This window comes from Equus asinus, chromosome 21 (genome assembly GCF_041296235.1).
Source record: "Equus asinus isolate D_3611 breed Donkey chromosome 21, EquAss-T2T_v2, whole genome shotgun sequence".
NCBI classification, from domain to species: Eukaryota; Metazoa; Chordata; class Mammalia; order Perissodactyla; family Equidae; genus Equus; species Equus asinus.
The window spans coordinates 88,010,942-88,024,615 of NC_091810.1; the positions used below are offsets into that span (position 1 = coordinate 88,010,942).

At 36.9% G+C, this 13,674-nt stretch overlaps 1 protein-coding gene across 2 annotated transcripts in view; it reads right to left on the minus strand.

The window, feature by feature from the left end:
• XRN1 (5'-3' exoribonuclease 1) overlaps positions 1 to 13,674 on the minus strand; it is a 117,847-nt gene that overhangs the window by 70,395 nt on the left and 33,778 nt on the right. For both annotated transcript variants that reach the window (XR_011496620.1, XM_014852041.3), the window contains exons 16-18: positions 7,593 to 7,762; positions 6,267 to 6,387; positions 6,072 to 6,170 (exon numbers count right to left, since the gene is read on the minus strand). Coding sequence is in view for 1 of the 2 variants with exons in the window: in XM_014852041.3 (XP_014707527.1) it covers positions 6,072 to 6,170; positions 6,267 to 6,387; positions 7,593 to 7,762 (390 nt within the window). In the remaining variant the exon portion in view is untranslated. The remainder of the gene's footprint in view (positions 1 to 6,071; positions 6,171 to 6,266; positions 6,388 to 7,592; positions 7,763 to 13,674) is intronic.

Genomic DNA, 13,674 nt, shown 5'->3' on the forward strand with positions numbered 1-13,674 from the left:
ATGAAAACGAAAGCATACCATACCAACTCACATAGGATGAAGCAAAAGAGGTACTAAGAGGGAAATTCACTGCAATACAGGCTCACCTTAACAAAGGAGAAAAATTCCAAAAAAGCAATCTCAAACTATAGCTAACTGAATTAGAAAAAGAAGAACAAACAAAGCCCAAAGTCAGCAGAAGGAGGGAAATAATAAAAATCAGAGCAGAAATAAATGCAATTGAAACAAAAAAGGCAGTAGAAAGGATCAATGAAACAAAGAGCTGGTTCTTTGACAAGATAAACAAAATTGACAACCCCCTAACCAGACTTACAAAGAGAAAAAGAGAGAAAGCTCAAATAAAATCAGAAATGAAAGAGGAGAAATTACAACGGATACCACAGAAATACAAATGATTATAAGAGAATACTATGAAAAGCTATATGCCAATTAATTGGACAATCTAGAAAAAGCGGACAAATTCTTAGACTCTTACAATCTCCCAAAGCTGAATCAAGAAGAAATAGATAATCTGAACAGACTAATCACAAGTAAAGAGATTGAAAGAGTAATCAAAAACATCCCCCAAAATAAAAGTCCAGGACCAGATGGCTTTCTTGGTGAATTATACCAAACATTCAAAGAGGATTCATCCTTCTCGACCTATTCCAAAAAATTAGGGAAGATGGAACACTTCCTAACACATTCTATGAGGCCAACATCACCCTGATACCAAAGCCTGACAAGGACAACACAAAAAGGGAAAACTACAGGCCAATATTGCTAATGAATGTTGATGCAAAAATCCTCAACAAAATATTGGCAACTCGAATGCAGCAATACATCAAAAACATCATACACCACATTAACAAAATGAGGAATAAAAACCACATGATCATCTCAATAGATGCAGAGAAAGCATTTGACAAGATCCAACAGCTGTTTATGATACAAACTCTTAACAAAATGAGTATAAAAAGAAATTACCTCAACATAATAAAGGCCTTATATGACAAAACTATGGCCAACATCATAGTCAGCAGTGAAAAACTGAAAGCCAGGGGCTGATCCCGTGGCCAAGTGGTTAAGTTTGCACACTCCGCTGCAGGCGGCTCAGTGTTTCGTTGGTTCGAATCCTGGGCGCAGACATGGCACTGCTCATCAAACCATGCTGAGGCAGCGTCCCACATGCCACAACTAGAAGGACCCACAACGAAGAATATACAACTACGTACTGGGAGGCTTTGGCGAGAAAAAGGAAAAAAATAAAATCTTAAAAAAAAAACCCCAAAAACAAAACTGAAAGCCAATCCTCTGAAAACAGGAACAAGACAAGGGTGCCCACTCTCACCACTCTTATTCAACATACTACTGGAGGTTTTGGCCAGAGAAATTAAGCAAGAAAGAGGAGTAAAAGGAATCCAAATAGGAAATGAAGAAGTGAAACTCTTGCTGTTTGCAGACAACATGATTTTATATATAGAAAACCCTAAAGAACCCACTGGAAAACTATTAGAAATAATCAACAACTACAGTAAGGTTGCAGGGTACAAAATCAACTTAGAAAAACCAGTTGCATTTCTATACTCTAATAATGAACTAACAGAAAGAGAACTCAAGAACACAATCCTATTCACAATCCCAACAAAAAGACAAAATATCTAGGAATAAATTTAGCCAAGGAGGTGAAAGACCTTATTAAAAGAAATTGATGATGACATAAAGAAATGGAAAGACATTCCATGCACATGGATTGGAAGACTCAACATAGTTAAAATGTCCATAGTACCTAAAGCAATCTACAGATTCAATGCAATCCCAATCAGAATCCCAGTGACATTCTTCATGGAAATAGAAAAAAGAATGCTAAAATTCATATGGGGCAACAAAAGATCCCAAGTAGCTAAAGCAATCCTGAGAAAAAAGAACAAAGCTGAGGCATCACAATCCCTGACTTAAAATGTACTACAAAGCTACAGTAATCAAAACAGCATGATACTGGTACAAAATCAGACACATAAATCAATGGAACACAACTGAAAGCCCAGAAATAAAACCACACATCTATAGATAGCTAATCTTCTATAAAGGTGCTAAGAATATACTATGGAGAAAAGATAGTCTCTTCAATAAATGCTGTTTGGAAAACTGGACAAACACATGCAAAAGAATGACAGTAGACCATTATCTTACACCATACACAAAAATAAACTCAAAATGGATCAATGACTCAAAGGTAACATCTGAAACCATAAAACTTTTGGTAGAAAATATAGGTAGTACACACTTTGACATCGATCTTAAACAGATCTTTTCAAATATCATGTCTTCTCGGACAAGGGAAAGAAAAGAAAAAAAAATAAGTGGGACTTTATCAGACTAAAGACCTTCTGCAAGGCAAAGGAAGTCAGGATCAAAACAAAAGGACAACCCACCAATCAGGAGAAAATATTTGCAAATCATATATCCTACAAGGGGTTAATCTCCATAATATATAAAGAACTCACACAACTGAACAACAAGGAAACAAACAACCTGATCAAAAAATGGGCAGAAGATATGAACAGACATTTTCCCAAAGAAGATACACAGATAAGTCAATGAACACATGAAAAGATGTTCAACATCACTAATCATCAGGGAACTGCAAATCAGAACTACACTAAGATATCACCTTACACCCATTAAAATGGATATAATCACCAAGACAAAAAATAACAAATGTTGGAGAGGATGTGGAAAAAAGGGAACCCTCACACATTACTAGCGGGAATGCAAACTGGTGCAGCCACTATGGGAAACAGTATGGAGATTTCTCAAAAAAGTAAAAACAGGGGCCGGCCCTGTAGCTGAGTAGTTAAGTTCATGCACTCCACTTCGGTGGTCCAGGGTTTCAACAGTTTGGATCCTGGGCGTGGACATGGCACTGGTCATCAGGCCACGATGAGGCAGCGTCCCACACAGCACAACCAGAGGCACTCACAACTAGAATATACAAGTATTTACTAGGGGCCTTTGGGAAGGGAAAAAAAAAAAAAAAAAGAAGAAGATTGGCAACAGCTGTTAGCTCAAGTGCCACTCTTCAAAAAAAAAAAAGTAAAAACAGGACTACCACATGACCCAGCTATTCCATTACTGTGTATCTTACTGTGTATCTATCCAAAGAACTTAAAATCAACAATTCAAAGCGACTTACACACTCCTATGTTCACTGCAGCAGTATTCACTATAGCCAAGATGCGGAAGCAACCCAAGTGCCCAGTGACCAATGACTGGATAAAGAAGATCTCGTGTGTACATACACACCCACACCCACACCCACACACAATGGAATACTACTCAGCCATAAAAAAAGACAAAATTCCCATTTGCAACAACATGGATGGACCCAGAGGATATTATGCTAAGCAAAATAAGCCAGAGAGAGAAAGACAAACACCATATGACTTCATTCATATATGGAAGATAAATACACAAAGAAAACAGTTCAGTGGTTACTGAGGGAAGGGGACTGGGGGGTGGGCACAGGGGCTAAAGGGGAGCACTTACATGGTGACAGACAAGTAATAACGTACAATTGAAATTTCAGAATGTTGTAAACTATTATGAACTCAATAAAAAAATTCTAGTTTTAAAAGCAAACATCAGTATTACTATTGGTTGTATTGGTTACTATTGGTGTAACAACAATTTTGTGGTAGAAACTGAAGTTTAAATACAAATTTTCATTCACTTTTTTTTCTGTTTATTATGCTTAATCATTATTATCAAATCCTCTTCTTACAATTAGAGATGACTATTTTGGACTTTTTTAGGACAAGTCTTTATTTTATTTATTATATTTAGACATTTCTTATCATAAACATACAAAAGAATGACTATTCTGATAAGTAAAACAAGTTTCAACATTAGAACCAGGCTCCCTTAATTATCCTTTTCCCTTCTATACATCTATTTCTTTTCTTTTTTTTTCTTTTGAGGAAGATTAGTCCTGAGCTAATATCTGCGGCCAATCCTCCTCTTTTTGCTGAGGAAGACTTGCCCTGAGGTAACATCCGTACCCATCTTCCTCTACTTTATATGTGGGATGCCTACCACAGCATAGCGTACCAAGCAGTGCCATGTCCGCACCCGGGCCACTGAAGCGGAATGTACACACTTACCCACTGCACCACAGGGCCAGCCCCTATAGATCTATTTCTAATTTCATTCTCCCACTCTTTCCTTTAGTTTTTAAAGGAAAAGTTGTCCCCATTTCCCAGATTAATCCTTCCGTGTAAACCCCAGTTGAAATCCCTTATCACCTCACATGGGGTCTCATTATCATGAACATCCCTCCCCTCCACAATGCCTTTAAGCCCTTTCTCCATTAGCTCGTCCTCTCCTCTTTTGAATGTATTTTGCTGGATGAGCTGCCTCTTCTCTATCTACAGTTATGTTTCTAGCCTTCTTTCCAATGATGAACTTAACCAAGGGCTTAATACCTGCTACCTCTACTTTCCATCTTCCTATCCCAGACTAGACCTCAGGAATTGGACTTCTGTCTCCACCAATCTGTTGGAGCGGAATTCTCAAAGGTCAGTAATGCTGTCTAAAGGACAAACTCACAGAGCTTATTTCAGTTTTTATTCTTGAACTGTATGCAGCATACAGCACCTACTCCATGCTTCTGTGATACTACTTAACTTGGGAATCATTCTCTTTTACCTCTCTGAACACTATATGTCACTTTTACTGGCTCCTTTTTCCACCCTTTATAACTGTGGTTATTTCTTCATGCTGAGACCTTGAACCCTCAGAGCCCCTTTTCTTCTTGGGGTATGAGCCCTAAGGCCTCTGCTATCACCTCCTTGCTGACGACTTGTATATCCCTACCTCCCTCCAAGCTGTGGCTCCAAGTGCTAAATTGTGCATAAGCAGCCTTTCTTGACTGAGGTTTTTCATCTGACCACAGAACACGAAAAATACTCTATTTCCTCAAGTCTCCCGAGGATGGTACATAACTAGTAGCATTATAAATGCATAGAAGATAAGTTAGTATATCAGGGCTTAAATCTCTTGTGGAATCCTTGTTGAGAAAGGTTGGCAGGGCAGCTCCAGTTAAATGTCCCAGCACCACCTTAAAACTCCCCCATTATTTATCATTAATCCTCTCAAATCAGTGACTCTTTCATTTTAACTTCTTTACTCTAATAAACAGCAATTATTTTCTAGTTAATAAGCCTGGATGGTGCAGAGTCATATTTAATATTTTATTCCTCTTTTCATCTCCTATATTTGAACAAATGATGAAATTTATCAATTTTATTTAGTCTTGTTCATCTAGATCTATTACCACTTCCAGTTTATGTCCTTATTATCTAATGTTTCTACAAACACAACCTCTGTTGCAGGCTTTTCCACTTTCTTACATTTCTCTTTTGTGCAATTTAGCCATTATATTGCTACCAAATTAATCTTTATGAAAATACTGATTTCAATATAACAGTCATGAAAAAAAAAGTCCTAACTCTTTAGCCTGATATTTAAGGTCCTCCAGAATCTGGCCTCAATCTGTTTTTTCAACCTTATCTTCCACTATTTCCCAACACAAGTCTGCTTCAGTCAGTTTTATCTATTCCTTCTCCTCAAATATATCAAATTTATTCTAAAAAAAGAAAAAGTACTAAGGAGAACTTTCAGACATTCAAAAAGGTTAAAAACAATAAGATAATGTCTCATTTATTTTTTACTACGATTCACAGCTCATGTTATTCCTTTCAACTGGAATACCTTACCTTGCCTTTTCTCTTTGTGATAATCTTTTCTTAGCACCCAACTCAAGCCTATATTCTCATCTACAGGTCTTGTACTTGCTTAATCTTTAGCTCACACAGCTCATCTCCTTTTCAAAATTCCTGGAGCACCTTTTACTCATTATGTCACAATTACACATGTCCTTTAATTTGTGTAAATGTTTCTTTACTTTATCCTTATCTACTGTTAGCGTTTGGAGTTACTACATATTATACTGCTTGGGCAAACACATTGCAGCTACAATAGTTTTTTGCATAATAAGCATTTAATAAATATATAATAAACAAAATACTTACAAGGTCATCTGATTCTGCATTCACTAAGATTTCTAACATCATGTTTTCTCCACGACTGCTTTGCTGGAATACTTGAACCCCACTTTTCTTCAAAAAAAACTTTAAAAAATTCCAGAGAATTTAATTTTAATTATTTCTCTACAATAACTTCACACTCAAGAAAGTAAAAAAATTCTGAACTAAATAGCCACTAACTTTGTGTTTGATGTGTCTCAGAGTAGGAAATCCACAGAAATATAATGCCTTCTGGTCAATCCTCGTTATTTTGTTCTTGTTTATGTCTACACGCCAAGCATCTAATGATATCATTTTATACCTAGAAAACAAATCAAGGCATTTAAGCTAAAATTCATACATTACAAGCAATCACAATTTTTCAGCATTCCCTTGAATATTTTGCAAGAGTTATTCTTGCTTTTAAATAAGAGAATGACAATTTGTCCTTTAAAACAAAGAAAATATAGAGCAGGACAACCCAGATTCTTTGCTGTTAGGTTCAGACACGACCATGGCTGTTGATTACTGAGTGGAAGTTTACTGCATTAATTTAAAACAAAAATATACATAGAATTAATTTTTAAAATGAAGGAAAATATAAAGCATATTATAAATCTCCATATCTGCATGTTCTAAAACCCAGCACAGAAAATAAACATTTTATAATGTCTATTTCATCTTTCTCTTTGCTTTAACAAAAGGAAAAATCACAACTGAGAGATAGACGTTCACTTTATCTGCAACTCAATTGCCAACTGCCACTTAGGTAAATCATTTGCATGGAAGATGAGATAAGAGAAAAAATAAGGGAGATATTTTAATGAGGAAGAGAAAGATGAAATTGGTTGGAGGCAAGAAAATAGCAGAGCTCTTTTATTTGTTTTTTCTCCTTTCTAGTTGAGTGGTTGGGGAGTATAAGAGGTGAAGTTGGCATGTCAAATAATCCTGGAAGCAGACCCTAGCAAGGGAAACAAAAATTCACACATCTTCTTGAGGGAAAGTACAGATATATGCTAGGGAAGAAAAATAAATAAACAACTTTAAGAGAAGAGAGAAGCAAAATCTGACCAAGCAGAGAGCTACAGAAACAACTGTGAGAGAGAGATGCCATGATCCTTGGCAAGTCAGATGTAACTCATTATCAATTGACTGTAACTATCATAAATTATTTGTTGATACTCCAAATACATATTCGAAGGCTTTTTTTCCTCCAAAGATTTGCCCTGAACTAACATCTGTTGCCAATCTTCCTCTTTTTTTTCCTTCCCAAAGCCCCACTGCATGGTTGTATATCCTTGTTGGAAGCCCTTCTAGTTCTTCTATGCGAGCCACGGCCACAACATGGCAAGTGACAGACCATTTGTGTGGCTCCAAGATCGGGAAACAAACCTGGGCTGCCAAAACGGGGAGAGCGCTCAACTTTAACCACTAGGCCATCAGGGCTGGCTCTCAAAAGTGAGTTTTTTTTTTTTAAGGTCACGGGGAGTTCTTTGTGGTTGTTGAAAAACTACCAAATAACATTACCTTGTGCAACATCGTTCTATGGCAGGGAACTTTTCTGGCCATGGAGAGGGGTAGGTGAACTCTGTGTCTCTATCATACCAGCACATTAGGCACTCACTATGTCGGTTTCTCTTCCTCTCTTCTTTTTTGAGGGAGTGGTTACACGTCTCCATGGCTTCCAACAATCGCTTCTGAATGTAAAGAATGCAGAGAAGGGTTATAAGCATCAAAATTCTGTAATTTCAACATATAGAATAAATCTTTTTCCCTCAGTATACAGAATCACTATTTGTGTTTCTGAAAAACAAAAATCTTAACTAATGGAACTCTGTTCCATTTTATTCCATGAAAAACCAATGTGCTGTTCATTGTTTCAAATGCCCCTAGAATATTGCTTGCTGCTGCAAATTCCTCTGAACCTATTACTCCAATAGTAGCCACTGAAGTGTCAATAAGAACAGTAGAGAATGAAATTTTAAATGTGAATTGATCAAAATTTTTACAATTTATCATAATTCATAGATCACTAATCTGTTAACTTACAAAGTCTGCAGTGGTATAGAAATGTTCATCTTTCCAAATTAACTTCTATATTTAACATAATTTCAATCAGAATTGCAATGGTTTAAAATATTTTTTTCAAAAGGACAAAATGATGTTAGCGTTTAGATGCAAGAATGAATGTGTGAATTGTAAAAAGTAATTAGAGACTTGTCTTATCACATCCTACCACTTTTTATAAAGCAACTGTAATAAAAATATTTTAGTATTGATACCACAAGAGACCTACAGAGCAGAAGAACAGAATAAAAGGTTCAAAAACAAATCCAAACCTGTCAAAAACATAGTACTTCAGATATTTAAATAATGGTGTTGTCATATCTAGCTATCCACCTGGATAAAAAAGCAGATACATTTCTCAACTTCATACTATGTACAAAAACAAGCATCAGAGTAATAAGACAATAAAAGTATTAGAAGAAAATCTAGGAGAGTATCCATAATTTGGAGTGATAAACTCTAAGTAAGATAGGCAAAAATCTAACAGCCTTAAGGGAAAAAGACATTTGTAAGTAAAAGAAAATGTATGTGACAGAAGACGTCATAAATCAAGAGACAAAAGCTATACCGGGAAAGAATATTCCCAATATAAAAAAGCTGCTAAAAATCAAAAAAGAAAATGAGGGAAAGGATATAAACAGGCAATTTACAAAAGAGAAAATGCAAAGTGAAAACATATACACAAAAATATACTCAAATTAAAGGTCGGGGTGGCCGGCCATGTGTCTGAGTGGTTAGGTTCGCGTGCTCCGCTTCGGCGGCCCAGGGTTTCGATGGTCCGGATCCTGGGTGAGGACATGGCACTGCTCATTAGGCCACATTGAGGCGGTGTCCCACATACCACAATTAGAAGGACCCACAATTAAAATATACAACTATGTACTTGGGGGATTTGAGGAGAAAAAGCAGGAAAAAAAAAAAAGAAGATTGGCAACAGTTGTTAGCTCAGGTGAGAATCTTTAAAAAAAAAAATAAGGGTCAGGGAAAAACAAACTTGAATAATAATAAAATGGCATTCTTCATCATCAATAGATTGGCCAAAATTAAATGAAGCAATAATACCCAGCACTGAAGATGGAGAGAAGCGAGCACTGAAATATTGCCAGTATGAATTACACCCATCTTCTTGAAAAAGAATCTGGTAATATCCATTAAAACTAAAAATATACATTCCTATAACCAAGCAATCCTGCTTTTGGGAATCTACTTTAGAAAAATAAAGTCTCCAATACATAAGCAAGCATAAAAACAAAAGAAGCATAAATACACAAGTATTTTTATCACAGCATTGTAGACAATGGCAAAAAACATGAAGATGCAAAGAAGCTGCAAAATTAGTACAGAGTGTTTCCATGTACCTTTCACTCAGCTGTCTCCAATGATAACATCTTACACATAGCCACAGTACATTATCAAAACTAGGAAACTGACATTGGCACAACACTATTATCTAAACTACAGACCCAGTCAGATTTCACTGGTTTTTATGTGTTATTTTTTTGGTGTGTGTACAGTGCTATGGAATTTTTATCATATGCAAATTCATGTAACCACCACTAAAACTGGAATACAGAACTGTTATATCATCATCATGTTATTCCTTTATAATCACACTCTAACCTCTAGCAACCACTGACGTGTTTTACATCACAATAATTTTGTCATTTCAAGAATATTACATAAATGGAACCATATAATACATAACCTTCTGAGACAGGCGTTTTTCACTCAAGTGAACTTTTTTCACCCAAGCTGTTTATATCAACAGTTCTTTTTATTCTAGGTATTATTCCATTATATGGATGTGCTACAGTTTGTTTATCCACTCACTCATTGAAGGACATTTGAATTTTTTTGCAGTTTGGGATTATTACAAATAAGATGCTCTGCACATGTGTACAGGTCTTTGTGTGGACCTGAGTTTTCATTTCTCTAGGATAAATACCCAGGAGTGTGATTGCTGGGTTGGATAGTAAATGCATGTTTAACTTTACAAGAAATTGTTGAATTGTTTTCCAGAGTGGCTTCCTAGACTTTTGGTCCAATAATCATCTATGCTACTTTCAAAGCATTTACAGAAAAGCAGTAGAAAGCAGCAGGAAGTAGCAAAATCTGGAAAAGATTATAAAGCAAAACAGGTAATACTGCACCATAAGTTCTTGATTCTAAGATATCACTGATATTATAAGGTACACAATAAAATAAATAACAATATTTCAAAAAATAATAAACAGTAAATTGAATTTCTATAATTTTTTTTACTAACAATGGTATTAACTTTTATCCTATTTTTTTCTCCAATATCACATTCAAAGTTTGAGTCTAATCCTTCTTCATATTCAAAATATAAAGATTTTTCTAGGTCACTTGGCCCTGTGAATGTACGCATAGCATCTCATCCTTATAATTGTAAACATTTTAGCATCTTTAGGATAAACAGCATAATATTAAGGTATAGAGGATGTCACGGATATTGTGACGTGCTGCTGTGATCCCCCATTAGTACTGAAGGACTTGTTTGCCCAGATGCTGAAAGTGCTGCTGGCTTACAACACTCAGCTGTCAGCCCTCTCTGGGAAAAATCCTCAGGTGAAAAGTCATCTCATGCAAGTTTATGTAACCTTCCAAAACGAAGCCTGCATCCAAGACTGATAGATAAAGAGTGTAAAGTCTCAGACCCTTTACAGCAACTTAGGAGAACTATAATGGGCCATTTCAGCTTCAGAGTTACTTATGGGGTCAGCCAAGGCCTTTGTTGAGACAGCATCGTACCCCAACCTGCCCTTCCGACCAAGCCTGTTTTTTCTCTTCCCAACCTCTTAAAGGGTAGCATCAAGAACCCAGAGCGGGCCAGCCCTGGTGGCCTGGTGGTTAAGTTTGGTGCACTCTGCTTTGGCAGCCTGGGTTTGGTTCCCAGGCACGGACCTACAGCACTCATCAGTGGCCATGCTGTGGCAGTGGCCCACATACAAAATAGAGGAAGACCGGCAACAGATGTTAGCTCAGGGAGAATCTCCCTCTGCAAAAAAAAAAAAAAAGAACCCAGAGCAGGAAGCCAAAAGCCTGGGTCGGGGGGAGGGACACAGACTGTATAGGGACTTGAGTGTATGTTACTTGGCTGGATTTCAGAATTGTTATTGATCAGTGATGTTTAGTGCCTCCTTTTCCTGCCCTTTTTGATAGGAGTAACTTATTGTGGTTATCTTGTCCTTGTCTCTCCATCATAAAACTGGGAACATGGGTGGGGGGAGGGTAAATAACTTGGTTTTTAAATTCACAGGTCTCTGAATCAAGAGAGCTTTTCATAAGGAGCTACATTTGAGGAGCTTCATCTATATCTGGATCTGATTTAAAGATGACATTTTGGACTTTGAGCCTGATGCTTTAAGGAGATGAGATTTTGAGGGGAGGTCAGTGTGTTTGGAGTTTGGAGGAGATGTGAATTATTTTAGCCAAAGGGCAGATTGTAGTAGATGATTGCAAAGATGGCCACAATAATTCCTTCTATCCCCATATGTAAGCTCCTATAAATGTGAGGTGGTGAAGACTATTTCCCCACTTTTTAAGCCTGAGTTGGTCTTGCAACTTTATTCAAAGGAATGTAGTGAAAGTGATGTTATACAAATTCCAAAGCTCAAGAAGCCTTGGAGCTTTTGTTCTCACCTTCATGGAACCAAAGATCACTGTGAGAATAAACCTGGGTTAGCCTCCTTGAGGGTTAGGGATGACATAGAGGCCTCAGCTCACAAGTAACACCAACGCCCAATCATATGAGCGAGGCCATCTCAGACAACCAGCTCTACTTGAGCCACAAGATGACTAAAATGCTTGAGTGACCTCAGGCTATGACCAGCAAAAGAACCACCTAGCTGAGCCCAGTTCAAATTGTTGATTCACAGACTTGTGAGTAAATAAAATGGCTTTAAACCACACTCCCCTCTCACTCCTTCCAATCTGCCCACCCTGCACACATACACAAATCAGTTGGAACATTCTGGTAGAAAGAAACAGATGGGAAAGAAAGCCTGACACATGCTCAAGCTGAAAAGGATGTGTGTGTGTGTGTGTGTGTGTGTGTGTCAGAGAGAGAAAGACAATTTTACAAATCGAGGGTTTGTCACAACCCTGCATTGAGCAAGTCTATGGGCACCAGTTTTCCAACAGCATTTGCTCACTTTGTGTCTCTGTGTCACATTTTGACAATTTTCACAATATTTAAAACTTTTTCATTATTATTATATGTTATGGTGATTTGTGATCAGTGATCTTTGATGTTACTATTGTAATTGTTTTGGGGCACCACAAACTGTGCTCATATAAGGCGGCAAATTTAATTGATAAATGTTGGGTATCTTCTGACTGCTCCATTGACTGGCTGTTCTCCCATCTCTCTCCCTCTCCTTTGGCCTTCCTATTCCTTGAGATGCAACAATATTGAAATTAGACCAATTAATAACCCTACAATGGCCTCTAAATGTTCAAGCGAGAGAAGAGTGGCCTGTCTCTCATTTTAAATCAAAAGCTAGAAATGATTAGGCTTAGTGAGGACGGCATTCGAAAGCCAAGACAGGCCAAAAGTTAGGCCTCTTGCACCAAACAGCCGAGTTATGAATGCAAAGGAAAAATTCTTGAAAGAAATTAAAAGTGTTACTGCAGTGAATAAAGAAATGATAAGAAAGTGAAATAGCCTTATTGCTGATATGGAGAAAGTTTCAGTGGTCTGGGTAGAAGATCAAACCAGCCACAACATTCCCTTAAGCCAAGTCTACTCCAGAGCAACGCCCTAACTCTCTTCAGTTCAATGAAGGCTGAGAGAAGGGAGGAAGCTGCAGGACAAAAGTTTAAAGGTAGCAGAGGTTGATCTGCATAGTACTCTCTTATAATCTTTTGCATTTCTGTGGTATTCATTCTAACTTCTCCTCTTTCATTTTTAATTTTATTTATTTGAGCCTTCTTTTTTTCTTAGTGAGTCTGGCTAAGGGTTTGTCAATTTTATCTTCTCAAAGAACCAGCTCTTAGTTTCACTGATTCCTTTCTACTGTTTTTTTGTTACAATTTCATTTATTTCTGCTCTAATTTTTATTATTTCCTTCCTTCTGCTGACTTGAGGCTTTGTTCTTTTGCTATTTCTATTAGATGTAGTTTAAGGTTACTTATTTCAGATTTTTCTTGCCTGTTAAGGTGGGCCTGTCTTGCTATGAATTTCCCCCTTAGGATCACTTTTGTTGCATCCCATATGAGTTGGTATGGTGTATTTTCATTTTCTCTGCTGGTCTATGAATGTCTCTTTTGTTGTATCTTGGGGGAGAGTCTAAGGGAATCATCTCACTCTGCATGATGCTGATGTCACTCTCCCTATTTGTTTTTTAATAATCTTTTGAAAAGTAGGTTTTTGATTTTGATGAAATTTATTTTCTCAATTCTTTAATGGTTAGTGCTTTCTGGGTCTTGACTAAGATTTTATCCTAAGTTTACTTCAAAAAATTTTACAGTTGTAGCTTTTACACTGAGCTATGACGTATTTTGAATTAAGTTTTGTGTT